The following is a 17395-nucleotide window of genomic DNA, read 5'->3' on the forward strand; positions in this document are numbered from 1 at the left end:
AGAGGAGGATGTTGCAGATGATGATGACTTGATCAACTTCATAACACCATCCTCGTCTAAACGTTCAAATTCAGTCAGGGACGAATGACATACTTCATTGAGTTGTACCAAATCATGATCACCTCCTTGTGTTTTCTTCACTTCAAGCGTAAGTTTGGAAATCTTGTGGTGGAAAAAATTGGCAAATTCATTGGCTAATGATTCTGCACATGTGTGCTTTGGCAGGACGTTTGATTTCACTGTAGTTAACGTTTCCACCGTCTGATATAACTTTCGTGTATCACAAAAGTCTATCTTATCGCGGAAATAGGATGACTCAGTGTCAGCTAATTTATGGTAATACTGTTTACATTCTGCCCTGTAAATCTGCCGATCAATCTCAGTTTTGGACTTTAGCATACGCCGTTCACAGCGGCGCCTCTGTTGTTTTGCGAGACGGAGGGAGTCATTGTAATAAGGAGCATTTGGACGAAGAACAACATGCCTGTCTTTCATTGGTGCATGCTTATCCAACACACTTTTCAGAGATGTGTTATAAAGATGAACTAAGAGATCAATGTCATTCGGTAATTCCCCCTTGATTTCTGTTGACAGATCCTGCTGAAATATATTGTAGTCAATGTTTTTCAAGTTGCGGGAACGAACATGTTTCCTGACCTCTCGAGGTCGACCAAGACGTAAGGTACAGGTAACCGCTGCATGATCTGAAGGTAAATGAAAGTGGTTCTCAAGCCCTTCAACGATGTTAACATCTAGGCCAGATATAATGAGGTCAAGCGCATGGCCTGACGAATGGGTTGGAAAAGTCACATGGTTCTTGAGGCTGAAAAGATCTAGGACCTCATTGAATGCAGAACTATCCTGATTATCTTTAACATCCATATGGAAATTGAAGTCTCCAACCAAAACTATCTTTTGTGAAGCTCTATGTAGGCTCTGAAGGAAAGATGTGAACTCATCAAGAAAATCAGCAGGTCTGCTTCTCACCCTCTTCCGGCTGTAAGGACGACGGTATATCACCAGCAAGCGGATGGTGTGAGAGGGGGAGTTTGATGATGAGATGGAAACATCCATGTATTCAAATGAGTGTGTTTGGCTGCGGTCGTTGAACTTGAGATCGAATCCCAGATGTACGAGGATGCCAACACCGCCACCAGTAGTACTTGTTCGAGGAACGTGATGAAACTCATAGTTTGGAAGTGTCTGACTGATATTTGCGAGAGTACAATCATCACGAAAGGAATCTGTTAACCACGTCTCAGTTAGTGCATAGATATCTATTTTCTCATTGATCACAAAATCACATATTGCCGTAGCACGTCCTCTAGCTTTCATGGATCTGGCATTCCATACCGCTAGTTTCACTGTTTGCTTATCCTTGTAAGCTAAGGGAGTTCTAGTGAGGATTTTGATATTGCCAGGCGTTCGCCTGATATCTTTCATTCTGTAGAACCGTATGTGTTCCATTATTGGCAACCTATCTGTAATAACAACCTGGATACGGTGTGTTCGCTTTCTAATACCACCACGCTTGCCGCGATGTGATAAAGGTTTATTGTTGATGCCCAGAGCTTTTACATTCTTCCAGGTATCTTCAGAAAGTTTCTTATTTGCAGCAGGACTAGGTTTTAACTTCAAAAGTTGATCCACCGAGTACTGGATTCTTTTTCCTACATTTGGGCCAGGGTTTGGTTGGATATCACCACAAACCAGGAGCTGAGTCCGAAAGGTGGCTGTTGAGTTTGGATAGTAATGTATACCATGTCCCACAAACTTAATGTGACATCTATCCATCCTTGATAATGATATGTATCTTCGCCCGCCATAGCTGTGTGAACAGCTGGTACACAGCAGACTTGAAGAGTCAAGGTTTGCAAGTGATAGCAAAAGGAGGGGAAGGATTAACCTCAACCCAACCATTGTAGCACTGGTGGTCCTATTCAAGTTCAACTGGGCAATGAATTGATGTGTGCTCACCCAACCATTGTAGCACTGGTGGTCCTATTCAAGTTCAGCTGGGCAATGAACTGATGTGTGCTCACTTATCTGAACCCAGACAAAGGGCTGCCAAGCAAAGAAAAAAAGCCTCAAACTTCTTTGCCAAGACTGATATCGCCTGAAAACCAGAAAGAACAATAACAAAACAAAAACAAACTACAAAACAAAAACGAAATACAACTAGCAACAAAAACTGTTTCACTCTACATCTTCGGCCAAAGTGGGGGGGGGGGGGGGGAGTAGGATCCTATATCTTTAAAAAAAAAGTGTATCAGATGAAAATCGGTTTGGGAATGGTGAGACATCCAAAAACAAAGTAAATCAAAGCGATCCTTATAAAAGGTGGGTCCCACCTTTTATTAGGGTTGCTCTTTTGTGGATATCTCAGCTATTTTAAAACCAATATTCGTCAGAAACGTTCAATCCCTGTTGAATTACACGCTCTTTCATATTTCATCAGAGGTTTCTCATTATCTTACCAGAAAAATGTTAGAAACCTGGAGTTACTCTGTAAAAAAATCGAGTTAAATATTCACTCTAAAAGGAGTGAATACAAAAAAAGAGTGAATTTAGAGGGAAATTGGAGTGAATTTTTAGTGAAAATTTTCATTTTCACTCATTTTGGAGTGACCTCAGGGATCACTCGAAGATTTTGGAGTGATCCCTGACGTCACTCTCAAACGGGTGAAAATGAACATTTTCACTCGAAATTCACTCCAATTTCACTCTAAATTCACTCTTTTGTGTATTCACTCCTTCAAGAGTGAAAATTTTCACTCGGTTTTTTTTAGAGAGTATACGTCTCAACCAAAACTATACAATCCCTTAAATATCATTACTTTTCTTTATAAGTGTGGCATACAAGCCTCGGAAAACACACATTTTTCATTCTTATAATATGTAGAAAGAATGGATTATCATCATTACAAAAAAGACACTTCTTATCATTTTCAGTGAATTATGGAGATACTACCTATAAACGAATGTTTTCTTTCATGAATATAATGTTTGAATATCAGTGATTTTTACCATTAGCACTGAGCGCTGAGGACAATTCATATACAAATTTTCCACTCATTCTCTGTGTTCGATTCCATGTTCGTCAAAATCAAGACTATCCAATCATATTCTGCGCGGCAATTGAATTGGTTCCACTTGTCATGGACTAGGGCTTTTACTGTCAAATATATCCCCTCTTTCCCTGACCCTAAATGTGGAATTCCCTTAACAACAATGTCAAAGAAGGTTTATGTTATCTGTTTATTTACATTTTTCTTCAAATGAAATATTTCGTTTTCTTTTTCAGAAAAATCGGAGAATAAACTATACTTTGGTAAGCCCCAGTTTCAAGAAATTGTCTGTTTCTGAATGAACTCGTTTATTTGCTCAAAACACAATCTTTTCTCTATACCTTGATGAACCCGTGTATCTCTAGCATTTTATGCATTGGTTTAGACCCTTTAATTCATCGTCCTTTGTTTTTTTCTCCATTTGGTCTTGGTTTTTTTTTTTCAAAGGAAATTTTACGAGTTCGTTATTTCACTATGTTACTCCTATTCTGATGCAAAGAATGAATAATAACGGGGGGGGGGGGGAGTCTCAGCTTAGGACATGGATCTCTAAGTCATTTTAAAGATCGGTACACGGTGAAAACAGCTTTTGTAACAAGTATTAATGTAAGCCTATCATGATAAAAAAAAGATTCACTTGGTATATGAACAGCTCACGATTGTTTAGGAAAGAGAAAATGCTTTACAAACAAGTTAAAGTTTTTCAAAACTGCCATGAAAATACTTGGGAGATAATACAAATAATCACTAGGCTTCTGAGTGTAATTGCAATACTTAAAAATACAAATGGGATAACACTGAGTGTGACTATTCAAAATATTTCGTAGTAAGCCGAGTTAATTCCATTATTGTTAATTTTAGATATTTGCGATTAAAGTCGGTAAAAAAGACAATGAATATAATGAGACAATATGGGATACTGTGACGGAGAACCGTGATGTGCCTTGGTGAAACCAGGGTGGGGTGTAATAAAAGTGTCCATTGGAGACATGAGAGTTGGAGTTGGCAAACATGGCGTGAACAGTTGCAGTCATTCGGTGCTAATCCAAGAATGTTTTGTCGATGTATGACAGATGTTATGTCGGTGCTGACGGGTGTTCTGTTGGTGCATGACAGATACTTTTCATAATCACTTCAAGGGCATAATTTTTCATGGAACGACCCTGCTGGAAAGAACACAGTGTTACACAGTGTGTGAGATACCTGGCTACGTCCCACAGTCTAAACACATTGTGGACACAGTTTGAATCTCTTCATATACTGTTTAAGTCGAGCGTTTTAACAGAGTGAACGCGTTGTGATTCGTCAATTCAAAGTGTGGAACAGAGCGTAACTTTGTGAACACTCTGTTGTGAAAACCACATCACAGTGTGAAATCATTTTCACACTGTTGAAGTTCGAGTGTTTTTACAGAGCCGACTCTGTGAACACCGTTGGGAACACACTGTGGGACACACTGTATTCTTACCACTAGTTTCAATTTCTTTTCTACCGAGCGATGGACATATTTTGAAATGTTTATAAACTTGTCCTTAATCCGTTTTGTAATTACACTCTTCATTGGCAAACATTTTTTTTTCTTCTGGTATCAATCTCGTTAAGAACACATCTCTCTCTAAAAGCATTTGCATGAATTTTTAGGTGAACCAAATCCAAATAACATAGCTTTCACTCCTATGTATAACGTGAAGACTTTTTTAAGCGAATAAAAAAGATCAAATCAAATAAAAACCTTTGCCATTGTAAATTATTCTACGTGAAATATACTTGTAAATGATTGGGGTGCTGTTCGTTATTCCGAAAGTTCGTTATTCCGAAGGTTCGTTATTCAGAAGATTCGTTGTTCAGAAGGTTCGTTAATACCGTATTCCTTTATCCATGAGAAACAAATAAGAACAGTATTATGGGTGTACATTATGGGGGAAAATCGTTTAAACGCCTGTTGACCCCTACGCGTATTTCCGTATGAATAGTATATTCACTTTCACTGTACAGAGTCTGGACTAAAATCCAAGCTAAAACACCTATCGTTTCCCGACCCCGACTCCGTACCATTATTATAACGAAAATACGAAATTCATGTTGAGGTATGTTTGAAGAGAGGGCTACGACGTCCTCACTCGAAACGCTGTCCACATCATCTCCATGAGGTATGGGGAAATATCAGCAATTGCGAGAAAATGATGCATTATTGCCAACATCTTTTTCTTGTCGTTCACGACAAATTTGGGGTAGTTGATACGCAAGAATAAACTGATTGGTGTTAATTTCACACGCAGTTTTTGGAGGCATATTCCAACAAAAACATCTTCCCAGGGAAAGAGGGGCGTCTGGACGGCAGTTTGATAAACAGCTTCCACCAGATCACTGGATAGCACGTAGATGTGACCGTTCAGATAAGGAGGATACGTTTGGTTGGGGTAATACTCTTCCGAAAGGTACCATTTACTTTCGCGACTGCTGGCATTCCGCACAACGGGAGTATCAATCATGACTTCGCCTGCCGAAAAGTTCACGGCCGGTTGCCTATGAAGCAGTCTTAATACCCGCTTCTGATGTAGCATGACGTCATCGTCCAGTTTCATGACAAAGTTGGCGTGGCGACAAAATTTGCTGGCCCACTTGAACGCCGCGACAGTCTTGCGTGATAGATTGTGGTAGCTGTCTATGAAGTTTTCCTGGACGATGTCCCCATAACGGTAGGCCTCGTCATCAATGACCACCTGCCCAGAGACGTCCGTGACTCCGAGAATGAAGAGAGTCTTTGTTTCTCCTCGTTTCTCGACGGACCAAGACGAGTTTCTCCCGTAGGTGCGGCGTATCAGCTGGCGTCGCTCATGGTTCCCGGGTGACGATGTAACCAGAATTAGGAGGAAAATATTAGCCCGTCCTTTGTTCCTCATACAGGTGTCTGTAGGGTTGTGAAAATATTGGTAATTGTGGTCGTCGATTGGTTCTTTCAGGTAGAGACCGTTGTCGTGCGTTCTGTTCCTCGGTCGAAATCGGGTCCTTGGGGTGACAGGAACCACAGCTTTCAACACAACTCTGTCGCGATGGCTGTTTTGATCCGAGATAAGAGTACACCATAAGACGAACATCAAAGCGACAAGACAGGCAGCCATGAAGTAAAGGCGTTGATGACTCGGAATGAGACATAAATGGCCTTGTTTGTACAAGATATTCATACTGACTGCGTGATCTCCGTGTCTCTGAAATGTGAAGAAATTGGAATTAAGTGCAATTGTTGGTCTTCTACTTCTTCTTCTTCTCCTCCTCCTCCTTTTAGTGTAGGCAAATGAGTAGGTAATACCTGTTCCAGCTTCGAAAAAAAAATCCCAAACGGTGTCTGTCTTTTTTTTTCAAAAGCCTTTGCTCATTCTTACCCCGCCGCCAAGTCTTCAAACAGTGTGAGGTGGATCTTTCGCACTTTTGGGGCAAAATGCAGATTGAATTGCTTCGCGTTGAATAGATTTTATTTGTTTTACGTGGCTACCGAAGGGAGCCTGCAATGAGGCCCTCTTATCAAAAGTAAGCTACCACGAGGCCTCTTGATGGAAAACCCGGCAAGTAGCACCAGAAATAACAAAGGGGAAAGACGCACTAAAAGTGCGCTGTACAATGGTATGCTTAGAATCCATTAAGAAAGACGCATCGTCAACATTCACATCCCTACGTTCGAATCCTTCAACATTTTTTCAAGACACCTGCACAGGGTTTTGTCTGTTTTATTTTTACATATGAAAAATTAAATGAAATTAAAGAAAATTGAATGAAATGAAATTCAAATTTTGTTTTCATTTCTAATAAAATATACAAAGTAACATTTACAAAGTAAACATTTACATAATGATCTTACTACTGAAAATTTTACTGCCCGTGGTTTAGACAATGTACCTGCAATTATCCTGAAGTCTATAAGAAACCGCTCACTTATATCTTTAATCTGTCGATGCTCCAAAACAAGGTTCCGTTGACTAAGAAACGGTCTCGCGCCACGCCCACATACAAAATTATACAGATGAATGTACAGGGCCCTGTTTTATGAAGAGTTATGACTGTGTAGCTGATTTCTATTGTAAGTCTATGGCAGCCGGTGAGGTGTGTGGTACGGAAATTTATAGTCGATTATATCTTTTGATTAAACGGGGCCCAGGCCAAAGATCACAGGTGAACATTTTTACACAATCAGTTTTACGAGGGATAGCAAGAAATCATGGAAAAAACTTAGATTCAATCAACTTATATTTAATGAAATTTATTATTGTACAGATATCTTCAAGAGAAAGTACTACTGACAGTGCATCAATTAGGATCATTATTTCACATTCAAACACTAAAATAATGACGGCCTAAGTTTACAATTGTTACGAAATAATGATACAATTATTACTAAGAATCAAGTGGATTTTTGTTCTATTATTTGAGGGAATGTGTCATAAACATTCCGTGAAAAGCTGCAGAAAATACAATATAGAGCAATAAGAGTGGTGGTGTGAGTTGACTGAAAATTTCCAAGTAAAGCCTTATTGCAGTTGACCCAAACAAGTTGCAATGACAATATTAACTGACTTGTAGACGGACGTGATAAACACTTATGTATTATGTATTGTAAATGGAAGCATGCGCTCACCTATAAACAAATTATTCGTATGATAATAGACAATTATTGTTTCCAGAAAACAACTCTTTAGTTAGATATACCCAAAACCAAACATCAATTTAAAAACGCAGTTTTCACATCGTGTTACACTTTAATATGCAACAGTTTACCAAGAGATCTGAAACAAAATGCTTCTTTGGTTGCATTCAAGTGTGTAATGGCTATATTATATACAAATATATTACAAGATAATCATGATTAGGCCTACAGTTTTATGTTTTTGTTACGACGAGTTATCACGAGTAATCTCGATTTACATGAAGGGCTTTATACCCGAGATATAAAGAGTGCCTCCTCCTGTTACTGGGAAATCCTGGCGATTTTCACAATTTCACACCATAAATAGTACATAAATCGACAGCTCCATTTTTAGATTTGTGGAATTAATTGTGGTCCTTGAGCAGAAAGACGAATACTCTGAAACATCCTAAAACAAAATGAATAAGGAATCATAAATGCATTAGTACAGGTTCAATGTAAGAATGCATAAGACATTAAGGGGTCTCACAATGCATCTTTCTAATTCCATTACGATACCGCTAATTGCTTATACTACAAGGTTAGCTGTGACAATTTATACATGCTTTCTTCCTTTGCACTTCTTCCTTGAGCCCCAGGTATTCATGCGTTCTTATCGTGAAGCTGCTACGTCATCATCCTTGGCTATTGTGATTTGTTGTAACTTGCATTTTTGAAAACACTCTTATTCCTAATCCCGGTAAATTTGATGCGTTTTGAAACTCTGCACCCGATATAACAACTTTATTATTATTCAAATGTTAAAGTCTGAAAGTCTGAAAGAGAGAGAAAACATGTCCTGCGCATGTGCAGATTTCCTCATATTTCCGTCTGAATTTGCACGGTCGGACGGGCTCTGGGTCATTTTTGTTTTTTCCCGTCAGCTGAAACTCACACCGTCGAGAGCTTCTTGAGGCCGGTAGCGCGGCAGTCCACGCATCGCGAGTTGGCTATTAGGCTGCGTTCACATAGAAGTGTTCGCTATTCGCTATTCGCTATTCGCTATTCGCTATTCGCTATTCGCTATTCGAGCACCGAATACACCGTCACCCGCACCGTCAACTCACCATCCCATGTAGTGAGGATTTCTTCCTCCTACATCGCAGCAAATCTTATTAACAATTTCTAAACTGCATCAGAATGTCAGTCTACATGCTTATTTTTGCTAACGGGCAAATCCAGACCAAAATTGTCATTATTTCATAAACGAGAGACGGTATACGCTGCAAGAAAATCGAACAAGCTCGATTCCCACTTTGCTATACTTTTCGCAGGTATTCGGTACTTTCGAATAGTGCCCTCTTATGTGAACCGGTGTGAGGAAATCCTATCGTTCGATTCAAGCTATTCGCGTGTCCTCGAAAAACGAGCCCGAATACCCGAATAGTATACTTCTATGTGAACGCAGCCTTACCGCTGCCTCCTGCCTCGCATTACTATGACGCCATCAACGACGACATACTGGTATGCTCTCTCATTGGCTGTACAGTGTGGAAAGCAGGATGAAGCCAGTCCAGGCAGTGGTCTAAATCCACGGAGGTGAATTAATCTCCCTAAGTAATCTAAAGCCTCTTTGCGAGAGAGATCAACGGAGAACGAACAAACGCAATTGTCGTCTTCAAAGTCGCAAATCTGAAGCTTCCTTAAATGCCAGAGAAAGAAGGTGCTACAGTCTCGAACAGGTGATGCTGGTTATAATGATGATGATGGTGAAGATGCCGATAATAATAATGATAATGATAATAATAATAATAATAATAATAATAATAATAATAATAATAATAATGATAATAACAATAATAATAGTTATAATAAAAATTATGATGATGATAATAATAACAATAAAATTAAAAATAGTAATGATAAAAGTAATACTGATAATTATAATGACAATAATAATAATAATGATAATAATAATAATAATATAATAATAATAAAAGAATATTCTTTATCCAGGGTAGACTCTTCAGTGTTGCTACTGCTCTACCAGAACGGTCCCGGCTGTTTACAACCAGTTCGTCATTACCTGTCCAGTTGGTCCACTTTCAGATGGGCTATGCCCATTTCGTCTAATACCCATGGTTTATTATATACACACACAAAAAAAAAAAAAAAAAAAAAATCCAAGGAGTCAAAATTGCAATTAGACCATTTGGTCATTAGACGAAATGATAATTATCCAAATTGGACATTAGACCAAGTGAGGATTAGTCCAAACGGGCATTAGACGAAATTCATAGTAGACCAAATGAGTTTGGCCGTAGTGGTGTTATAGACGAAGTGTGAAGTAGACACTCTGACATTAGACCGAGTGGCAATAAAGCGTTATACGCTCGTGCAGAACGAATTCATGAATACATTACTTTGCATACATAATGAATATTCATGACATAAGCAGCCAAACATGCATACAGGTAACATAGTTCTCTCCCACGACCAAATAAAAACGAGAAAACAATTTCAGAAGTATAACATAACGGATAGTGATGTTACTCTGTAAAGAAATGTCTGTATGTCTTTCTTTGTACATGACTACAGAAAGTTTATTGCATGCATGTGTATTTCACAGTATCCCAGTAAATCACTATCATTCGTACGGATCAATCGATAACATAGTGAGTATATACTTATTGTTACTCTATAATAGTACATGTATGACCATATGATATTATTTGTTTTTTTTTTATTGCTTGCTGTTTTGTTTTCCCTGCAAATACAGTTTTTGATTTGAAAAGCTGCAAAGGATTATTTCTGTGATATTAATGTGACTAACAAAAGACAAGGCGAGGGAACATGCAAGTGATACTGAGTCGAGGGAAAGGTGCATTCCATTGTCTTTTGTTGAACATATCAGTACTTTAGCAATGATTGAAAGATGAGGTCACAACAGTACGACAGTAATTTATTGGTTTGGAAGGATTTTTGTGGGCGTATCCAAGTAATCTGAAGAAAAATAGAACGAAAACTAGAAAAGCACTCTGAGAGCGCAGACCACCGCCAAGCAGCTACTTTCCACCGAAGATCTTGCTCTTCCCAAAGAGATTTTTCTCCTCTCCACCACTGGGGGAAAGCCCTTTGGGCTCTTCCATAGAGATCAGTGATTTTCACCCATAGGTATACACTCTAAAAAATCGCCCGATTTCACAATACAGAAGCCTTCGTTACGTCATAAACCCTCAGCTGCGCGGCGCACCTCGCCATAACAGAAAATGAAGCACGCACTTTAGTGCGAGTATGCAAACCTAAAAAATGCGCAGCTTCAACTCCCAAGTGCATTGACCCTACCTGCCAAGACATCAAAAATCCTTCATAAATTCCCCCAAAATTGTCGGATCACTACCAAATTTAATCATCTGTTACTTGTGTCATTCTCAACCTTTCTTGTAAGTTTCAAATCCGTTCACTACTTTTTGAGTTATTTTGCACACGGACAAACAAACCAACAAAATAACGGTAACGAAAACATAACCTCCCCTGTTGGCGGAGGTAATTAGTTTAAAACATATGGAATCCCTTATGAAACATACAGACGGACATACAGTGTGGTTTCATATGGAAATGTCCTAATTTCACGTAGTTGCCATGTGAAATTTGGGACATTTCCACATAAACCACACTGTGTGAACGTATGTTTGTTCCATAAGGGATGTTTCTAGATATTCGTTTCAACGCAAAAATGATGTTGAGGGTATTATAAATCAACACAAACCTATAATCCTGCTCCCCTTATCTTTGACAGTGTGTTGTCAGTGTCGATTACACACAAAAACCCCTAGAGTTCTACTCCCTGTTCAAAGTCACTTCCACATAACGGATTCAGCATTGGCTTTGGTACGGAGAATCAAGATGAGACCAATATTTGAAGAAAGGATAAAAGCTTGTCAGAAACTCGGTGTCATCAAAGCAAATAATTTGTGTATGATTATATTCCTTTACACAGCATACGCCAAAGGGCATGCTGTGAGTATTGATAGTAGACAGTAAGGGATCCAGGAATTCTGTCAAGGGGAGGCGCCTTTACAAAATTAAAGTGTGTGTGTGTGTGGGGGGGGGGGGGGGGGGGCTGTTTCCCTTTTCTCCTGTTATTTCTTTTATTTTAACAAAAAATAAAGAGGGGGCGCGAATTCGGGGCGCCCCCTCTGAACCCGCCACTGGACAGCAATTTCAAATCAGTGAAAACAAAATTAATATGCCCCATCGCTTATACGCAATAGGCCCTATGAAAACGTAGGCCTGTATACTACTCAGTACTTGGTTCCAATACGCTTTGAATAACAATTAGAGAGGCAGGCACTAGGTACGTACGCTCCTTCTGAAGATACACGTAGCCCCCCCCCCCCCCCCCCCCCCAGTTTTTTTGTCAAAACAAAGAATGATCATTTGCTCTTCGGTGATTCCGTGTGTAATCCTGAACCCCTTGAAATCAATTAAATTGATCGTCTACTCAATACATCGCACACAACAATACAATTGCAAAAATTGACCTCGCGCCGTCTGAATTTGCACGGTCGGACGGGCTCTGGGTCATTTTTCCCCCATCGGCTGAAACTCACACCGCCGAGACCTTCTTGAGGCCGGTAGCGCGGCAGTCCACGCATCACGAGTCGGCTATTACCGCTGCCTCCTGCCCAGTGCTCCTGCCTCGCATTCCTACGACGCCATCAACGACGACATACTGGTATGCTCTCGCTCATTGGCTGTTAAACAGTACTGCGTGGAAAGCAGGACGAAGCCAGTCCAGGAAGCGATATTTTTTTCCCAGTATGGGAAAGGCATTTATTTGTCTTGGTGACTTGGATAGAGAATAACTATCAAGTCTTTGACTTTTTTACTCTCTCTAGCCTTAAGCCTGAAGGAATAAACCGTTACAAACTTAATATACTTTAGAAATTGATTAAGAGCAAAAATGAAACATGATGTTGAGCAAGACCCCGAATGGGAGTCGAACCACGGACCTTCTGATTATCAGTCTAAGCTCTAACACACCGTGTCAAAGCGAGGTAAAGCCGAGGCCTGTGGTCATTGTTCTTACGATGTATGCGAACACAATTTGTCTGAATAGGTTGAGTCCCCATAGTCTTAGGTTTCAGACCTGGTTTATTTTTTTGTCAGTAGACTACCGTAGACTTTACACGCACTAGTGACTTTCCCACACTCGAAATAAAAATATAGCGTCCAGGAAGTGGTCTAAATCCACGGAGGTGAACTCATCTCCCTAAGTTATCTAAAGCCTCTTTGCAAGAGAGATCAACGGAGAACGAACAAACGCAATCGTCGTCTTCAAAGTCGCAAATCTGAAGCTTCCTTAAATGCCAGAGAAAGAAGGTGCTACAGTCTCGAACAGGTGATGGTGGTTATAATGATGATGATGGTGAAGATGCCGATAATAATAATGATAATGATAATAATAATAATAATAATAATAATAATAATAATAATAATAATGATAATAACAATAATAATAGTTATAATAAAAATTATGATGATGATGATAATAACAATAAAATTAAAAATAGTAATTTCAATTTCAATTTCAATTTATTTTCATATTTCTCGATGAAAAATTACATCAAATATAACAAAATTAAATGAAATACATGACATACATAGAATATTGCAAATATGTAAACATAATAGTGGTCGATCTGTTCAGTTTGGAATCTGTGAATGAATGCTAAAGAAATATGAAGGAACCTACTTAAAAAGCGAGCTTGTTGAGCGTAGGTCCCGGTTAAAAACGAGTTTAAGATTGAGAAGGGGAGCACGGGTACAACAATGACCGGAACATAAGAGAAAACAAAAAAGTAAAAAAGTACAAATATACAGTTATATAACAAATTCTTCTCTAGTGCAGGTTAGGGATCGGAAAAGCCACATGCTGTATATAGGCGGATGAACCATTGTCGTTCTGGCAATACAATATGACTTAATATAGTTATAATAACAATGATATCATTCAGACAGTATTAGAAATGTGTACATTGCGTGTATTAAGAAGGGAACACATGCACCTGCAAATCCATTAAAAAAGACATCGAACAACCAGTTGCAGTGCAGTGAGAATGTGAAATACCAGCTGTTTCCTCGTCCCAGCTATCTTTAAAGAAGGAAAAATATACATAAACACAGTGATAGAATTTAAGGGCGCAAACAGCTGGGCCCTTAAAGTCTGGTTTTACATGACAACAACCCTGGAGTACAGTATAACGGGATAGTCCTGGACAGCACAAAACAGAATTTCAATGAGCTGATGTAGCGTAATTATTCAATAAATACTGTCTTAATTTGCATTTGAAGGATGATACTGATAAACAACCTTTGAGTTCAGGGGGGAGGTCATTCCAGTATTTCGGTCCCGCATACATAATTGTTTTCATCGCGAAAATTGTGCGAGTACGTGGAAGGTGATAAGCGTCCCGTTGGCGGGTGGGATAATTGTGAACTGAGTAGTTTCTTTTGAACATGTGAAGAAAAACATCAGGAAGATCATTCGTTGAGTATTTATACATGAAAATACCTAGGTTGTCATCAAACAAGTCAGGCAATTCAAAATTTTATTCTTGTGAAAAAATTCATTTGTATGAGATAAATATCCGGCGTTATTGATAATTCTGATGGCGCGTTTTTGAAGAAGGAATAGCGAATCAAGTAAAAATTTGGACGAATTACCCCATGCTAGAATTCCATAGTTGAGGTAAGGGGAAATCATTGTTGAATATATAATTTGTAATATATGTATGGGGAAATTATATTTCAGCTTGTTTAAAATTCCAATGTTTCTGGACAAAATTTTACTTAAATAGTTAATATGGGTTTTCCAGGATAGATCACTATCAATGTAAAGTCCCAGAAACTTGATACTATCTACCTGGTTTAAATTGATACCATTGATCTTAACATAATCAGAAACAGAGTTCAGAGAATTGCTGAAAAGCATATAATGCGTCTTATCAATATTTAGTGACAACTTATTTGCGTGGATCCAGGACTGAACAAGTTTCAGTTCATTGTTTAACATATGTATAAGCGTGTTTGAGTTACGATGTGAAAGAAATAAATTTGTGTCGTCAGCAAAGCATATGAAAGAAAGAATCTGGGACGAATTTTGGAGGTCGTTTATGTACAGGATAAATAATAACGGGCCAAGTAGGGAACCCTGAGGGACACCACAAGAAGTTGTTTTCAAAAGAGACTCATATCCATTTACATAAACATATTGCTTTCTATTAGTAAGGTAGTCTTTAAACCAATCTTGAGCTGTCCCACGAATGCCGTAATGGCTTAACTTATAAAGCAAAATATCATGGTCTATCGTATCAAACGCTTTCGAGAAGTCGAGAAAAACACCTATAGTATGGGAAGCGTCGTCTAAAGCATGTGCTACTTTATCAATGAAAGCTAACAAAGCGTGGGTTGTGCTATGCTGTTTTCTGAAACCAAACTGAAAATTCGAAAGAATATTGCAGTTGATAAGGAATCTAAGAGTTCGTTTGTGAACAAGCTTTTCTAAGATTTTTGAAATTGAAGTTAAAAGAGATATTGGACGATAATTGCTAACCGATTCTTCAGCACCCTTTTTGAATATGGGAACGACTCTAGCAATTTTCATCTTTTCAGGGACCTTTCCAGTCGACAAAGATTGATTAAAAATATAAGTAAGGGGAGTAATTATTTCAGTTATTATGTTTTTTAACAGAAAAACTGAAATTCCGTCATCACCTGTACTTTTCTTGTTATTTAGTTTGCGAACAATTTCTTTAATTTCTTCCTCAACAATGGGAACAAAAAACAAAGTGTGTGCATTCCTATCCCTTAGAAACGAATGAAAAGGTGTCCCGGAGCGAGGTATTTTCTTGGCAAGATCTGGCCCAAGGTTAACGAAGAAGTCATTGAATGCATCTGCCATCTCCTCTGGATTGTCTATCAGGCGACCCTCTTTCAGAATACGATTTGGAGAATTCGCCTTAGTGCTGGATTTTAAAGCTGTATTAATCACCTTCCACGTACTCTGTATATCAGATTTGCATCTATCGAACTGTCGGTAAAAATACTGTTGCTTAGCTAAGCGTAACGTAGAGGTCAGGGTATTTCGATAACAAACATAACGAGATTTAGTTGTAACATTTGGGGATTTACGGTATCTACAAAATAATCTGTTTTTCTTATTAATAGACCTAAGAAGAGATTTCGTAATCCAAGGCTGTCTTGGTATTCTTTTATAATTAGATTTAGAGCGTTTTAACAAAGGTATATGATTATCACAAGTTTCTATCAAAATTTTCATAAAAACCTCAAAGGATGAGTTTACATTTCCTGCGTTGTAGACAGGAGACCAGTCAACGGACCCAAATCCCTCCCTGAGCCTATTTAAATTGCGTTCAGACATGTCACGAATACCATGGTTAGATGTTGGAGTTTTTCTTGCTGTAAACTGAGGTACAAGGGTATAAATCGGGAAGTGATCAGAAATGTCAGAGACTACAATGCCAGATGTGACATCAAGAGATAAATTATTAACAAATATATTATCGATAAGAGTTGAAGTGACATCGGAAATTCGAGTAGGTTTTCTCATAAAAGGAATGAAGGATTTGGACAACATAAGGTTGAGGAAATCTTGACAGACTGTAGTATCATTATAGCTAAGGAGATTTATATTAAAGTCTCCCATGATAATGCATGTCTTGTTATCAAAATATTTATCAGAGAGGAGATCATGAAGCAACCTAATAAACTCAGTAGGGTTAGAATACGGGGGTCTATAAATTTCCCCCAGTATGATGTTACCTTTGTTTGGAGTTATAACCTCCACAAAAATACACTCTATACATTCTGAGGTAATGCTGTATTCATGTAACAATTGACAATTCAGAGTTTGTGAAACACAAAAACCTACTCCGCCACCTCTTTTCCCGGTTCTGTTATTGGTAAGCAATTTAAAACGATTGATGGAGTATTGAGAAGAAGGCGACGTTTCCTTTAGCCAAGTTTCACTGAGGCCAATGATCATGTGACTAAATTGTAACTCGTTAACAAATGAAAGAAATTGATCAAAATTTTTATTCAAACTTCTGATGTTGATATGCGAAACAAAGAGATCTTTCGGGTTAGAATGAGACAATGTAACTATATCATTTTCCAAAAGATAATTAGAAGATACATTTTTCAGTGAAATATCATTTAAATCAAAATCCAGATTTAATTCCTGGGTTTCTGCATTTAAAGATGTGATAAAATCGATGCTGTCGCCTTCTTCACAATCAGAACACGTTAAGGGAGAGTTTGGTACAGGTGACTGATAATCACATACTTCGTTGTTCATAACAGGAAGTACATTTGCATTAATTTCTTCAGCCATGTTTGGTGGCAAACAAACACAAGTTACATGATGGGTTGTTTACCAGGAATGCATGTTCGTAGATTCGATTTCCATCTGTCACTTTGAGACAATTTTCAAAAACAACATTCCAATGATAAGCAATGACAGAAGTGCAGGCGTTTACGTGGGATAACATCCGAAGAGGTGATAGTGACAGGTGTGCATTGCAAATTGTATAAGTACGCACTAAGGACAGGTATATAATTTCAAGGGCTGAGTTGGTTGGTATACAGGTAATGATAAAAGTAATACTGATAATTATAATGACAA

At 38.4% G+C, this 17395-nt stretch overlaps 1 protein-coding gene across 1 annotated transcript; it reads right to left on the reverse strand.

Annotated features, from left to right (window-relative positions):
• Positions 1–5173: 5173 nt before the first annotated feature.
• On the reverse strand, positions 5174–6190 carry LOC139722255 (beta-1,3-galactosyltransferase 5-like). The gene has a single exon (XM_071633567.1). The coding sequence runs from the start codon at positions 6188–6190 to the stop codon at positions 5174–5176; it is 1017 nt and encodes a 338-aa protein (XP_071489668.1).
• Between the last annotated feature and the right edge of the window lie 11205 nt (positions 6191–17395).

The sequence above is a fragment of the Diadema antillarum genome, unplaced genomic scaffold (assembly GCF_040938485.1).
Source record: "Diadema antillarum isolate AM-2024a unplaced genomic scaffold, OU_Dant_1.0 scf00000014, whole genome shotgun sequence".
NCBI classification, from domain to species: domain Eukaryota; kingdom Metazoa; phylum Echinodermata; class Echinoidea; order Diadematoida; family Diadematidae; genus Diadema; species Diadema antillarum.

Bases quoted from the DNA above. Each gene is read 5' to 3' on its own strand.
- LOC139722255 (XM_071633567.1), bottom strand. From the start codon at position 6,190: ATGGCTGCCTGTCTTGTCGCTTTGATGTTCGTCTTATGGTGTACTCTT.